The sequence below is a fragment of the Mustela erminea genome, chromosome 6 (genome assembly GCF_009829155.1).
Source record: "Mustela erminea isolate mMusErm1 chromosome 6, mMusErm1.Pri, whole genome shotgun sequence".
Taxonomy (NCBI): Eukaryota; Metazoa; Chordata; class Mammalia; order Carnivora; family Mustelidae; genus Mustela; species Mustela erminea.
In genome coordinates this window covers 106,085,670-106,101,589 of record NC_045619.1, presented here as the reverse complement: position 1 = coordinate 106,101,589, position 15,920 = coordinate 106,085,670, and the positions used below count along the sequence as shown (strand labels likewise).

Here is a 15,920-nt window from a genome sequence, read left to right as displayed (position 1 = left end):
TGACTGAGGGTTTGCTGTCTTTCTGTCTTTCTGGTCTTTCAAGTCTGCTGTCTTCTGTCTTTCTCCTTCTAGTACATTCAGATCTCAGCTCAGATGTTTCTGCCTCAGGGAGATCTTCCCTTCACTCTCTGCAGAGGAACCCTCTTTCCAATTTGTCTTTATCATTTGTTCCATTTCTTCCATAGCACTGCTCACTATTTGAAGTTACAGTGTTTGATTACTTATCCAATCTAAGCAATCTCAGAACAGAAATGCCATTGGAAGAGGATCTCCTCTGGTTTTTTCCCATTGCTGTAGCCCTAGTGCCCAGGGCAATGCCTGGTACAGAGTAGTTGCTCAGAAAATACGTGTATGTGGTTAACTTAAGGAAACCATAAGTTAGAGAGGGTGAATAATAGGCAGAAGGTGACTCAGACCCTGACAGAGTCAGGCCTCAACCCAGGTCTTCTGATGCTAGGGTATATTTTGTTTTTAAGATTTTATTTATTTATTTATTTATTTGAGACCAAAAGAGAAAGCAGGGTGAGGGAGGTTGAGGGAGAGGGAGAAGCAGACTCCCCACTGAGTGGGGAGCCTGATGCCAGGCTCACTTTACAATCCCAAGATCATGACCTGAGCCAAAGTCAGACACTTAACCAACTGAACCACCCAGGTGCCCCCCTCGATGTATTTTCTTTTTACTTCCTCTAGTTCTTGTCTTCGTTGGATCCTTAGTAGCTAAAGAAGCAGTATTGTTCATTTTCAGTCTCTGAAGAACAAGTTTTTTTATGCACTGATGAATTAAACAATCCCGAGTTATGGGCTAAGGACTCTACATTTGAAAGAATGGTTCAGAAAGAAAGAGGTAGGTGGAACTAAGGAGGAGAACATTACTGGCCAGGCCTTGATAAATGCCTTCATTTCTACCCGGTAACTGAAGTGTTAGGGTGCCCTTCTCTTCTTTATTAGAGTTATTCTCTCTTCTCCAATTATACTCTTTTATTCTAATATCTTGTTCACACCTGCCTTTGGTCATTTAGTTTTTTTGTTGGTCAGAAGATCATCCATGAGTTTCTGCATCTTCCTGACCAGCTCTCTGGATCTGATTAGGTCTTGGACCCTTCTCAGGATCAGTCATTGCCGTTCTGGGAAGAAGGCAAGTTTGGATTAAGGAGAGGCAGAAACACCTGATCCCTAGTAGTATGATTTTACCCTCTCCTCACATGGCAGCTACCATAGGAAATCCAGAGGAAAGACATACATAAAGTCCCTAGAATATTATATACATAGTAAATATTAGTTCCTCTGTTTCTGAGGTTTTCCAGGGATGGTAAAGATACATGGGCTGTAGCTAAGCCATTTCATCTACTGACCGGTATTTACTAATCAATGACCCTCTATTTCCCTCTGTGCTTGCTAGGTCTGGAAAAGTGTTCTTATTTTATGAGCCATTACGGTGGGATGAATTCTACATGAGCTAAATAGTATTACTCTGGTTTAAAGCCCCAAGACTAATTCTTAAACTTGCAAATGTATTATTTACCCCAAGAAAAACAGCTAGAAAGTATGTGAATGATTTACTGTTTTCCACTCTAAACACCTCGAAACTCAAGTTCAAATAATGATGGCAGAGTATTTAAATTGGAGCAACTCTCTTTACCATATAAATATCCCTTATAATCCTGATCTTGAAGACATCATTTATATTATGTATATAGATCGATTCCTATTCCTCACTATCCCATTACCAAACCAAACCAAACCAAAGGGAGAACAAATATTTATTGAGCTTCAGCACTGTAAGACGCACCAAATAAACCATGGTGCCTAACCTTAGAAAGCTTATAATTAAGTGGAAGAAATATATACAACTATAATATAGAGAAACTGTTCAAATAAAACAGTATTTCCCAAAAATGGGGTATAATACCACCAATGGGTAGTAAAGGAACTACCACTGGCTGATAATTTTTTATTGGAATGGCCATCTTTATAGTTATAGTGGGTATTACAAAAAAGGGAACGGATCCATCAAACTTAATGATTTCAAAATTTTTATTGCTAACATGAAGCTAAAGCATTTTGGAGGAGGTGTTTCCAAATGGAAATTCCAGAAAACAGTTTGATGGTGTATATCAAGACACTTAAAGATGACCCAGAATGGGGTGCCTGGCTGGCTCAGTTGGTAGAGCATGTGGCTCTTGATCTTGGGGTTGTGAGTTCGAGCCCCAAGTTGGGTGTAGAGATTACTTTAAAAAAATGAAATCTTTAAAAAAGAAAAATGACCCAGTAATTCCACTTCTAGAATGGGCCTAATAGTCAGACATGTGTTCAGATATGTAAGGATGTTCACTGAAATATTGTTTATAATAAAAAGGAGTATCCAACAATGAGGGGATGATTAAATACATTTTGGTACATCTGTAAGTTGATATCATGAAACAATTTTTTCCAGTGTTTGGGAATTATATTTAAAAGAGTACCAAAATGCTAATCATATGTAAATCAAAAAAGTAGGTTACAGAAGTATATAAACATTTTATCCCAATTCCTTTAAAAATCATATAGAGTAAATATGTGCACGAAAACTATTCACAAGAAATACAACAAAATGTTAATACTGGTTATTTAGGGGTTATGAATGACTTACTTTCTACCTTTACTTTACTTTTATTTTTACTTTTTATTTCCTTTGCACATTTTCACCAATGCATATATTTAGAATAGGAAAAAAACCCTGTAGTTTAAAAAAGAAAATTAGAGAAGCAGATGTGCCTATATGCAAATCCGTGAATATGAGCATATATATACACACATATATATTTATTCCCAACTCTGATTACCATAGAAAATAAACAGCTGACTAGTCTTCTATGTAAGTAGGCATCTCCTTGTATGTAAGTGGCCATCCCTCATTTTAAAAGTTTTATATAGTGTCTCCACTCTTGTGTTTTATGTCTCAGTATGCTTCAAGAACAGACTTTAGGAATCTGAAATCCCAGGACAAACCTGCAGACCACTGAGTTTCTACGCAGTCCCTTCAGAGGGACACAAAGAGGAGGGGGTGAAGTGGTTGTATCCTGATTTAATTAGCTCTTATACCTAACAACTGCAGTAACTTGTCCTTCAATCATTTAAAGAAAAATACAAAATCATTTGTCTTAAGTAGAGAGACAGATACAAAGATGATAGCTAGCTAGCTAGACAGATGACAGAAGGATTTGGGATGACTTCTTGGAAGAGGCAGTCATTGCTTAGACTGGGAAGGATGAGTAGGACTTTGACCAGTAGAAGATATTTCAGTGGTGAGAACAGTGACAACGAGGCCTGGAAGCAGAGCATCACAGGGTGTATTGGGGGAAGGATGAGTAGTCCCATTTGTCTAGGCTCTAAGGTGGATGGAGGGAAAACAGTGGAATTATGATTATAAAGGTAGGTTGGAACCAGATCATGATGGATAGTGAAGGCCACGTTACTCTCTTCGAGGATGAGCTGACCGGTGACTGATGTTCTTTGCTCTGCAGAAGCACGAGCTCCCAGGTGGAGGTCCTAGAAAGGGGTGGGCAAGGAAAAGGAATGAGGCTATGCCTCCCAAGACCTAAGGTCCCTCCCAGAATTGACCTTCTTTCTATATGGGACTCAGAGGGGCCATTAGTCTGGTAGACCGAAGGTCTTATTTTATTGGAGAGAAAATAGTCCAGAGTTGTGATGTTTAACTAGGTCTTAGAATCCTCACATATTATCTGCCCAAAGTCAGCCATGACACTGGGAAGAGTATCCAATGGACAACAAAATGCTCAATATATACTATATTTGTTGACTAATTCATAATTCAATTTGCCATGCACAATGAGAGGCTCTACCAAATACATGATGAAATCTAATCCTCTAATCTAGTCATCCAGTGGTCAAGACTCCACCTTTACTGAAAGAGGAAATGAAGCTCAGAAAGGTCAAGTACAAGATCTCAGAGCAAGAAAGTGGCAGGGCAAGAGATCAAACCTGGTTTTTCCATTTGCTATACTCTAGCTATACTCTATACTCTAGCTCAGTGGTTTTCTTTTCTTTTCTTTTTTAATTTTTGAATCTTTATTTTTTTTTAAATTCAATTAGACGACATATAGTATATCATTAGTTTCAGATGTAGTGTTCAGTAATTCATAAGTTGCGTAAAATGCCCAGTGCTCATCCCATGCCATCCTTAACACCCATCACCCTCCCTGGTTTTCAAATGTTGCTGGAGCAGCAGTATACCATCACTTGGGAACTGGTTAGAAATGCAAATTATCAGTTCCTCCTCCAGACCTACTAGATCAGAAACCCTGGGGACGGGGGCGCAGCAATCTGTATTTTAACCAGTCTCTTGGTAATTTTGATGCCCTCCAAAGTTTCAGAACTGCTGCCCAGATACATTGCTGATTGCTGTGGGGGGCTGCCATGGAGGCTCCAAGCCTGGGCCCCTTTCTCCCAGGCAATCGTAGATAAGCCAGGAGTAGTGCTTGCGTTTGCGCAGGACCTACAGCAAGGCAGGGACCGGGATCAGGCAGGGTTGCTGGCAAAGCAAGAGGCTCAGGCTGGATGGGATGCCAGGTGAGAGGAGCTACCTGTCACCATCTGAGAGCACAAAGGATCTAAGTCTCTTGTTGTAATATGGGGCCACCGCCACCCTGCCATGGCTACGACTTGCCTGCCACATACCTGTGGGAATTTCTACCCCCTCTGATGAGAGGTGGTGTGGGCGGGATCCAGCCTGGGGAAGAGTGTGTTAGACCAGCCTCGGGAGAGGAAGCATAAGGAAGGGCCCAGGTGAAGATGATGTCCTCACCCGGCCCTGCCTCACATGGAGGAAGAAGAGCAGCTGTGGGCAAGGATGGAACTTTCCCCCAAGGCACAGACACCTGGGGTGGAAGTGGGGAAGTACTCCCTCCCTGCAGGGGTGGAGCAGAGAGAGCTCAGGAATACAGGGCCTTGGGGATGGGAGGAAGCAGGGCAAGGGGGCAGCAGCCAGGTGGGAGCAAGTTGCATCCTGCAATCCAGAGTGTCTGGGCACAAAGGCTCATCCGATTCCTAAAGCGGTGAGTCTCAGAGTTGGCAGTCCACCAGGCTCTGAGCCGAGGCATGGGAAAACCCTGGGCCTCTGCAGAGGTGAACTCTGTTTCCAAAGCCCCATTCAGGGAACTGGGACTGTTTAGTCCCAGGTGCAAGAATCTGGCCTTGGTCTTTGCATGTGTAAGCCAACCCGGTCTCCCATGCACCAAGGCCAGCGACCCATCTTCTGCCTGGGTACCCATTTTCAGCACTCATCTGTAGACAGCTGGGCTGGTGTCACTAGCTGACCATGGCCTCCTCTCCCACCAGGCTTCGGAGGCAGTTTCCTAGAAATGTGACCGCCCCTAGAAAGTGACCGCCAGGCGTTAGGATTCAAACAGGGCTCGCCCCAAGGGAGAGCAGGGCAGGGCAGGGCGGGGCTGGCAGTGCGGGACCATTAGTGCCTCGCCCTGCCCTGTCTCTGTCTCCGGTTTTCACTGCCATCTCTGTCATTTAGCACTCATCGCGTGCCTCGTGGCGAGCTGCCTTCGATGGGGTTTGGGTTGGGAGTGGGGAAGCTGCTCTTCTTCGAGGCCCGGGACTTGTTCTGGTTGCCACAGCAGAATCTCTGGAAACCAGATCCTGGGCTGCTCCCAGCAATCGCTGCAAAGCCAGTGCCCTCCCAGCCCCGTGGAACCTCTAAGCTGCAAGTCTCTGTGCTTTCAACGCCTCAGGGAGCAGGAATTGGACAGGAGCTCCAAATCCTCTCTCCAAGCGGAGATCTCTCCTCTCCATATAAATGGAAAACATAGACTGGTGGTTGTGGGAGGACCTGAAGAGGAGGCAGGGTAGGACGGAAGGGAACGAAGGAAGACCCCAGCCTCGGTTCCTGCCTAAAGAAAACCCAACCAGGTCTCAGAATAATGGCATGTATGTGGTAACAGCTGCTTGGATTCCGGGAGGAATGTATTATGTCCAATAAGGGGTCTGAGGCTCAGAGAAGTTAAATCATTTACACAAAGTCACACAGCTAGCAAGGAGATGCATTTTCCAGTTCCTGCTCACTGTGGTTTCCAGTGGCATCCCGGACCCCAAGAGTTCAGTATGCCCTATGGGGTCCCCATAGTAGTGGCCAGCAGGGAACTGCCACTGAGACTGTGAGATGGAGAGACAGAGAGAAGCAGAGAGACAGAGATACAGAGAGGAGGCCTGTTATTTTGCCTTCCATTCTCCACGTGATGTGCAGTACTTTTCCTCCTTCCCATTAGAAGTCGGCCTCCTCCCCTACCATCCTGATGTGACCTACTTATCTACTCCCTTTAAAGGGAGGTACTCTGGAAAGCATCCCAGTCTAGGGCGGTTCTGTCTGCTTCTCAAAGAGACAAGCTGTCTCTTTAATAAGGGAAATCCAGAAGCTGTAAAATCGGGGGTGGGGGCAAGGTAGTGGGGAGGTTAGGGAAGGTTGGGGAGGAAGGGCAATGGCGGAACTGAGGAGAGCACGCAGTGGTGTGGCATTGGCCATCACGACACATTCACGCCGTGACTAAGGGAAACAGGTTCTGGACCAGTCAAAGACTGGGATAAGACCGCAGATGCTGACGGCTGGAGAGAGTACACATGCAGAAGTAAAAATAAAACAAAATTCCAGCTTTTGCAGGTCTCCAACTTTCTGCCCCAAGTTCATTGAGCTATCTAATCTCCGAGGCTGTTTCCTTATCTGCAAAGTGGGAATAATAATTTCTACCGCAGAAAATGGATGAAAAGATGAAATTAGTGACCCTAGCCTCAGTTCCCGCCTAAAGAAAACTTAACCAGGTCTCAGAATAATGGCACGTATGTGGTAACAGCTGCTTGGATTCCAGGAGGTATGTATTATGCCCAATAAGGGGTTTGAGGCTCAGAGAAGTTAAATCATTTACACAAAGTCACACAGCTAGCAAGGAGCAGAGCGGAAGTTCACACTTGTGGCTGTCTAATTCAAGGGTAGACTCTTAAACACACCTCCCCTAGACTGTAGTGCCCAGCCTTAATGAGAAAGGATTTGACAAAACTCTTGTCCCCGGATCTTAAGCAAATCTGGAATGCTGAGTCAGATAGGGGCTGGAGGAATCAAACAATAATTGGGTTGTATAAAGCTATCATTTTCCGCTAATCTTGGCACCGAGGAGAGATTGTCTTGCAGCCTGAAAGTCTATAAACGTCTGTCTCCTGCCACTGGCCCTCCAGTCTGGCCTCCCTCCAATCCATTCTCTTCACTGAAGCCACAGGGAACATTTTCCTGCTTCTATCAGTGGTTCCCAGCTGCCCTCAGGATTACATCCAAACTCAGTGTGGCCGGGGCCTATCTTGTCCTTAGTAGGCCCTAGGCTTGGGAGGCCCTGCTCCATTTTTTATCAGGCGTATTAAAAATATACCCCTGTTGTTCACTAAATATGAATTTTTTAATATAAAGATTTTGAAAGGATTTTTAATGATTTGAATGTTGAAATGACTCACTTAAATGTTCAGTTTTCGCATACAGGTGCCAAGACTTTTTTTTCAGATCTCAGATATTTGGGGTATTTGGAAAGCTCATGAATACTATACACATGGTGCCTAATAGGTGAAGCAGTCCTTTGCTGCAGCGCCTGGCCCCTTTCCCCACATGCCAGACTTCTGTAAATACTATTTCCTTGGCTTAGGATTGTCTTTCTACTTCCACAACTGTACCTGCTCATAACATTCCTCCTTTCCTCATTGCCTTGCAGTTTATTTACTTGACCTTAGTTCATACGGGTTTAAACTCTCAGTTGCCTTGTGTATAAAACAGTAATAGTGATACCTACTTCATAATGACTTTAAGAGGATAAAATCAATTAACACACAAAGCCTTGCTCTACAAAGTATGATTCATGCAATCACAGGGGAGCTGGTTACCAATCACAGAATCTCAGCACCATCCCCCCCCCCCATGTACTAATCAGAATCCTCCAGGTAACAAGATCCCCAGGTAACTGGAATGCATATTTAAGTTTGGGTAGCACTGGACTACAGCACTTAGAACAATGCCAGCTTCGTAATAAACAATACATGCTAGCCATTGTTATTATTGTTATTGTTGAGCTTCTTAAAGGTCAGTTTTTTATAGTCGTCTCCAGTTTCCCTTTCGACCCTACTTCTAACCTCCAAACTCTAGTTCAGTGCTCTTCAAATGGAGCCCCTGCTCCAGCCTTGTGTCCTGGGAGCTGGACCATGCCTGGCATTTCAGCCAAATGCTGAGGTTTTAGTCAAGATCTCTTTCTTACACTCAGGTGGCTTCCCTCCATCTACAGAGGGAGATAGCTAAGGAAATTGCAACAGGCTGTGTCATAAGGACTACCAAAAAAAGGCATAGAGGGGTGCTGTCAGGGGCAGCTGACCTAGGCTTGTTGGGGGGCGGGGCAAGGAAGGTGCTCTCCACTCTTAAGACCTGAAAGGGGAGTTGGCTGGTGCTCTCTTCAGTGGACTGGCTGCTCCTACAATGTAAAAAGGGCCTGGAAAGGCCCATAACTTGAGGGAATATCTGCAGCCCTTGCTGTTTGCTCCCCCAAGCAAACAAGGAAACCCATGGGGGTTTGAGTCTAGACACTACTTGGCGCCCTGGTATGAAGCCCAGTCACTTAGAAAGAACTAACTGCAGCTTCCACTTGCAAACCTGACCTTCAGTAGTTGTACAATTCTTTCTCTCAGAAACTTGGTTTTCCAGAACTAGGATAATGGTACCCCCTCTACACAGCGGGGGAAGATTGTGAGGATTAGGAGAGAGAACAAAAGTCAAGTTGCAGGCACACAGTAGGGGCGGGATCAAGTGTCCCTTCTCGGTGATCTGAGTGGTGGCCCAGCGGATTCACTCAGGCTCGAGCTTCTGAAACCGTAAACACCTCCGAGTACTTGCAAATACCACCCTTCCCTCCGCTCCTCCAGCCGGGGCCGGAGACTGAGGTCCGCTGCAGGCGGGCGTGTTGTCTCCGTTCAGTCTTCCAGCTGGAGGAAACGGGGTCAGTTAGGGTCGCAGGTGGGCAGGTTTGGGAGGGAAGAAAAGGCGCAGTGTTTGGGGGCAGCCCTCGGTGGAAGCTCGGAAAGCTCCAGAACAGAGCCCCCACAGTGCGGTCACCGCGAGCCTCGGGCAGCCGGCCTGCCCGTAAGAGGTGCGCCCACTGGCAGAGGCTGCCCAGGCAATGTGACTATTCCTTTCATAAGGAGACACCGCGTCCGTGAAGGGACCCCGGAGAGCGCCGTTCCCCAACCCAGACTGGCAGCGGCGGGAGGTCGGGGGGAGGGAGCTGAAGAGGCCGCGCGGCCAGGTGTCCGCTGATTGGCCGCTGGGGAGGCTCGCGCCGCGCGGACCCCTCACACCCCCCAGCCTCCGGCGTACAGCTCGCAAGGCCGCAGGGTCGAAAGGGCGGGGCCGAGGGGCGGGGCGGGCTCGCGACCGCGACCGCAGGTCAGCTGACTCTCACCGCGCCCGCGGAGAAGGGGGAAGCCGGCTGAAAGGCTTGCTTCCCGCTCAGGTCCCGGGGCCTGCTGGGGTGGGGGTTGGCCTTGAGCTTTTGTTACGTGGCTGTCCCTCTTCCTTCCCCCGCAGAAGGCCGAGGGCCGACCTCACCCTCTGCTGAAGCAAAACAGGCCCCTGCCCACCCCGGCCCGGCCCAGCCTCTGGCTCGGATCCTGACAGTCCGGCGGCTTTGGGTCGGGGAAGGCCGAGGGCCCTCTTCCTGCTTCTCCCCCTCTCCGAGGCACTTGCTGATCTCGGTGGGTGGAGCTGGGTCTGGACTATTTCGGTTCCTTCTTCGCCTGGAGTCCTGGGTTTCTTGCTGAGTTTCCCCTAGGCTTCCCTTATGTAATTAATAATAGCTACCATTTTCTGAGCACTTTATATATCAAGCAGACACTTTACATATTCATTTTTATATTTCAGAGCAACTTTGTAGTTATCATTAACCCCATTTACAGATGAAAAAACTTAAGTTCAGATGAGTTAATCTGCTGAAGTTCAGATGAGTTAATCTGCTGAATGTCACAGCTATCAAGTAGTTAGCGAGGATCCACTTCCCAGGCTGTGGAACTCCATCGCTGGTCACCGCCCCTCAACGCCCCCCACCCCGTCATGCTCCTCGGGCGAGGCCTTGCCAGGAGCGTGAAAAGACTAATGGTGGGCAGTGAATTCTACCCTAAGGCCACATTGTCTTCCAGAACACTTTTGGGGGCCAGACTAGGAAATAACCTAGCTCTGGGGCAATACTAGAAAAGATTCCCCAAGAGCCTACTTCTTTAACATCGAGATCTAATCAAAGCTAGTGATCTGGAATTCTTTCCTAACTTCCGTGAGAGGCATCCTGGCTTAGGGCACATTCCTCCTCCCTTGCACATGCCTCTTCCTCTCCCCGTCATTCTGCCGAGAAAGAACAAGCCATTGCTTTTGTCCAAAGCATCTCCAACTGGAACTGACCTGTAAACTCAGCATAAACAGAACCAGTCTTGAAAGGTGAAAGTGAGGCACTAGGAGCAACTCTGTATAATCACCTTCAGTGCTCACAGTGCTTGAGAAGGACATCAATCTCCCAGGTCCTATCCTTCTTGTGCCCCCCAGAGCAGACCCATCTCATGTCCTCAGAACTACTCCCTGGCAGAGAGAAGGTAGGACTGTTTGAGAAGCAGCTTTGAAAGCCAGAGAGCATTTACACGTGGAAGACAAGGATTTTTGTTTTGATGAGAGATCAATAAGTCAAGGACTGTTATTTAGTATTTTAAGATAGTACAAGCCAATTGTCGAATAATTTTACCTGGTAAACACAATTCCTTAAGAGAGAAGCCTGGAACCCATCTGGAGGACCTATCTCTGAAGATCCCTAGACTCAGGACGTACAAATAATTTATGAAGATCACTTCTCTCCCCCATTTCCAAACTACAGCCCTCCATTCCTCTGCTACTGAAAGTGGAAAGAATGTGTAGCAGTGGAGCCAAGGGGGGGCGGGGGTATGATTTTTTTTTTTTAATGTGAATAAACACAATAAAAACAGGTCATTTAAAAATAAGGAATACCATTAAAAAGGGAGGATGAGTTACTGACTGTAGTTGAGCACAGAAGGTTCTGGAGCCATGAAAAGGGAAGTCTGAGCAGCCAGCGGGGCTGTTTCTCTAGGGTGTATTGTGCTAGAAGAAACCCACTTTAACTTTTCTCAGGCCAGAAGCCCTGCTATCCATCCTTTCATAAAGCTTCAGTTTCCACATTTGGAAAATAAGGACTTTGGCTGTGAGGGTTCTTAAGCTGCCCCCAACTCTGGAAACTTCTGATTCTGCAACACCCAGATATTTTCATTAAATGATGCTCAACTCCTCCATCTCAATAACATGTTAATCATCTGACTAACTGCTCAGCTTTCCGGCTCTATGAGATCATCACTGCCAGTTCCAAGTGCATTTGGCTGCCAGAGAGCAAACATTCCATGTGTGAACTGGGGATACATATTGCTGTGATAATAGCTGGCAAATTTGAAGCATGCTGATTTAATCTGAAACAGCACTAAGCTTCAACACACAATTGGGGACCTGGGCCTGGAGCAAAGCCTCCTAATTTGCTTTTAGGTAACATCCGTCAGAATGCCTCAGGACTTTGAGAAGGTAAAACTTGCCTACCCATGATCCTCAAAAAAGTTACCCGGTCCACGCCCCACCTTCCATCAGGTAAAATTCATTACACCTGGACCAACATCAGCCTTGCCTATGAGGCTGGGGTCCCACGTGTTGTGTTCCACAGTTTGGACTACCACCGTCCTTAGGAGGCACTTGCTGAGGAAATCTATGTATATCGCATGACTAAATACAGACATGGCAAATGGTCATGATCTCTCAGTAACAGTCCATACATAGTTTCCAGAAGGCATCAGTAGCTCCTTATAGGTACCTTGAAATTTCAAATCCATAGATGAGGCCATAGGTTAAGGTGGGGAACGGGATTTTTTTTTCTTTCCAGTTAATTCTCACACAGTGATCTGTATGTCGTCGTTGAGGCATACCAAAGATGTAGAAACACAGAGAAGGTAGGAGAGGGGTGGGGAAAGGGGCCATTAACTGGATACCTTTAGCATAGGGGTTAAGAATACAGGCTCTGGAGCTGGACTGCTTGGGTTTGAATCCTGGGTCTTCTACTTCTTTGGGGTGCTGTCTAACCTAAGGCAAATTCCTTAAACTCTCTGTCCCTCAGGTTCTTACAGGACTATTAATTCACACAGAACACAAAGAACAATGTCTGCTCCATGCCAATGCTACATAAATGTGACATTATTGCAGCAAGTCCCATGTTTTGTTTGGGTTTTTTAAAGATTTTATTTGTTTATTTGAGAGAGAGGGAGAGGGAGAAGTAGACTCCCTGCTGAGCAGAGAGCCCAATGTGGGGCTTGATCATAGAACTCTGGAATCATGACCTGAACTGAAGGCAGACACTTAACCAACTGAGCCACCCAGGCACCTGCAGCAGTCCCATGTTAACTGCCTTATTACTCAACATTAACACGAGTTCTTTTTGAAAAGGAGATTACCGAGTTCTGCTCCACTAATTATAACAATGTTTGTGACCAGCGGAATATACGAGGAAGGAAATAAACAGATAAGTGGGCCAAACCCTTGTTTCCTTACTAGTCCCTTCTGCATAAAGGGTTTCATACTGTACCTATAGCTTCTTTTTTTGACACATTCATGTGAATTAGAAATCTCTCCATGTCGGAGTATGGAGATTCGTCTCAGGACGGACATAGAATAGTTTATTTACACAGTCCTGTATATTTCTTGTGTATCTCATGTTTACTGTGTACGGTACAAGATGTGGGAGGAACCGTAGGTGGTAAAGTAGCATAGACCATAATTTCTCCAAGAAGCTGGTGGGGAAACTGGGGATTTAGATGAAATAATCCCAGACCAGTACAAGAGGGTCTGTAATAAAATATTAAATGGAATTCAAACCCAGGTGTCAGTGCTTGCCACTTAATAGGAAATAACAATACATTGTATATAACAACAGAGCCTAGAGCCTGCCTCCTAGCAGCTTTGGCTGGGACAGAGAGGAAATTCACCCATTAGTTCTCAGTTCTTCCAGCCTCCTTGAAAAATGACTCAAGACAAGAAAGACAAGTCTACACTCCCTTAACAAGCCGCAACACAGCAGCGCACGGGTGTCTCAGCTGGAGCTGGAATGCGCCAGGCCTACGCGTTCTCTTGCAACTCCTTGGGCCTGTGGGCAGCGCAAAGATTTGTTCTCACTTCCATTCTCAGGTAGAGAGAGGGTCACGTTGTTCTCCTTGATTCCCAAGTAGTGTAGATAAGCTCTTTAAGGCACAGCGACTCTGCTCAAGAAACCCAAATGAGAACTTTTTTTTTTTTTTTTTTTTTTAAGTAGGCTCCATGCCTGGTGTGGAACCCAGTGTGGGGCTTGAACTCATGACCCTGAGATCAAGACCTGAGCTGAGGAGTCAGACACTTAACTGACTGAGCTACGCAGGTGCCCCGAGAACTCCCTCTCTTGAGATCCTCAGTCCTTTTGTTTGGCTCTGCTTCCTTGGGAAGAAATCACAGGGCTGTGAGAGCAGTTGCCCTATGGGACCTAGTTAGGGACATTCTGTACTTAGGTATTCATCAGCTTTAGCCAAGGCTGTATTTCTTTTACCCCACCCCTAAGCACTAATCACTACCTAAACCAGTAACACCTGGTTGCCACAGAGAATTAGATTGTGTCAAAGCCCACAGTTGATATTCTTTCTGCAAGGCCCTAGCCAGCATCATACTAAGACCTTGGTTGGGATAAACCTTTTCCCTTTATCCTTGACAACCTATACTTCCATGCTTGCCTTTCTGTCTATATTGATGGGAGAATCAATAGTCAATTAATAGAAAAATATCAGGCATTTACTATGTATTTAGCTCTGGACAAAGCATGGGATCGGGAAAACGCTGGCAAGGCGAGAGTTCAAAGAAAAGTGAGATGGGGTGCCTGGGTGGCTCAGTCCATTAAGAATCCAACTCTTGAGGTGCCTGGCTGGCTCAGTGGGTTAGGGCCTCTGCCTTCGGCTCAGGTCATGATCCCAGGATCCTGGGATTGAGCCCCACATCGGGATCTCTGCTCAGCAGGGAGCCTGCTTCCTCCTTTCTCTCTCTTTGCCTGCCTCTCTGCCTACTTGTGATCTCTGTCTGTCAAATAAATAAATAAAATCTTAAAAAAAAAAAAAGGATCCAACTCTTGATCTCAGCTCAGGTCTTGATCTCAGGGTCATGAGTTCAAGCTGTGCATTGACCTCCACACCAGGTGTGGAACCTACTAGAAATAAAAAAAAGAAAAGAAGAAGAAAAGAAAAGTGAGGCATGGCCTGGTTTTGGGGGCTTAAAACCCTGAATGCCACACAGTAGTTTCTGAAACAGTGAAGGGCGATAGCACAGATGCTATCTGGCAAGGCAAATGGGAGGGCAGAGAAGCAACCCTGGAAGTGAACAGAGGGCCCAGTATTACTGTTGTTGGGGCACCTAGGTGGCTCAGTTGGTTAAGCGTCTGCCTTCAGCTCAGGTCATGATCTCAGGGTCCTGAGATCGAGCCCTACAATGGGCTCCCACTCAGTGAGGAGTCTGCTTCTCCCTCTCCCTGCTACTCCCCTTGCTTGTGCTCTCTCTCTGTCAAATAAATAAATAAAATCTTAAAAAAAAAAAAAAAAAGGAAAAAGAGTCACTGTTGTCAGGGGCATCTGGTCTCACCTCCCAAATACTCCTGCCAGCTTCTTCTGGCAACCCTGGGGGGTCAGTTCAGTAATACAAGATGACCTGATGAGAAACAGATCAACATTTTGCTCATGGATTCACAGAAAGTCAGTGTTTCCCTGATCATTTTGGAAGCAACAGGACTAGACTATGTTTTTCGTATAATATTTTATTTTCCAATAAAGAAAAGTAGAAAAACTAGAACAAGGAATATTTGGAAACTTCCTCTACATTCATCAATTTTGCTGTATATTTACTTGATCTCTTTCTACAGAGGCACCCTCCTCCCCACTAGAAAGGAAGTTGTAGACATCATCCCTAAAGACGTCAGCATATATCTTCCAAGAAGTGTATTCTCCCACCTAATGTAATTAGAATGTAATTATCACTCAGGAGAAATTCCACATTCGTGTACCATTTATATTCACTTTTCCCAATTGCCACACAACAATACCCTCTAGAGCTCTTATACAATCAAGGATTAGTCATTGCATTGGGCGTCTTTAATTGGCAACAGCACCCTACTCCCTTTTTTTGTCCTCTCATCTTGACATTTTTAAAGAGTGCAGCTGAGTCGTTTTGTAGAATGACCTACTTTTTTTTTCTTTTCAAATTTTTAATTTAAACTCTAATTAGTTAACATACCATGCAATATTGGTTTCGGGAGCAGAATTCAGTGATTCATCACTTACATGTAACATACAGTGCTCCTCACGATAAATGCCTCCTTAGCACCCATCACTCATCTAGCCTGTCCCCCATCCACCTCGCTCCATCAACCCTCAGTTTGTTCTCTGTCATTAGGAGTCTCTAATGCTTTGTTTCCCTCTCTTTTTTCTTCCCCCACTTTCCCATATGTTCATCTGTTTTGTTTCTTAAATTCCACATATAAGTGAAATCCTGGGTATTTGTCTTTCTCTGACTGACCTATTTCACTTAGCCGAATACCCTCTAGCTCCATCAAGGCGTTGCAAATGGCAAAATATCATTCATTTTGATGGCAGAGTAATATTCCATTGTATAGATATACCACATCTTCTTTAGCCATTCATCAGTTGATGGACATTTGGGCTTTTTCCGTCATTTGGCTGTTGTTCATAAAGTTGCTATAAACATCAGGGTGTATGTACCCCTTTGAGTCTGTATTTTTGTATCT

General features: G+C 45.5%; 1 protein-coding gene across 3 annotated transcripts in view; it reads left to right on the top strand.

Moving 5' to 3' along the window:
• NINJ2 (ninjurin 2) overlaps nucleotides 1-15,920 on the top strand; it is a 94,629-nt gene that overhangs the window by 18,153 nt on the left and 60,556 nt on the right. Inside the window, exon 1 of one of the 3 annotated variants that reach the window (XM_032349182.1) lies at nucleotides 11,517-11,647. The exons of 1 other annotated variant lie outside the window; for it this stretch is intronic. In XM_032349182.1, the coding sequence (XP_032205073.1) occupies nucleotides 11,627-11,647 (21 nt within the window). In that variant the 5' untranslated portion in view covers nucleotides 11,517-11,626. Of the gene's footprint in view, nucleotides 1-11,516; nucleotides 11,711-15,920 lie in introns of those variants that run through there. One more of the 3 variants, XM_032349183.1, reaches the window with a different exon arrangement.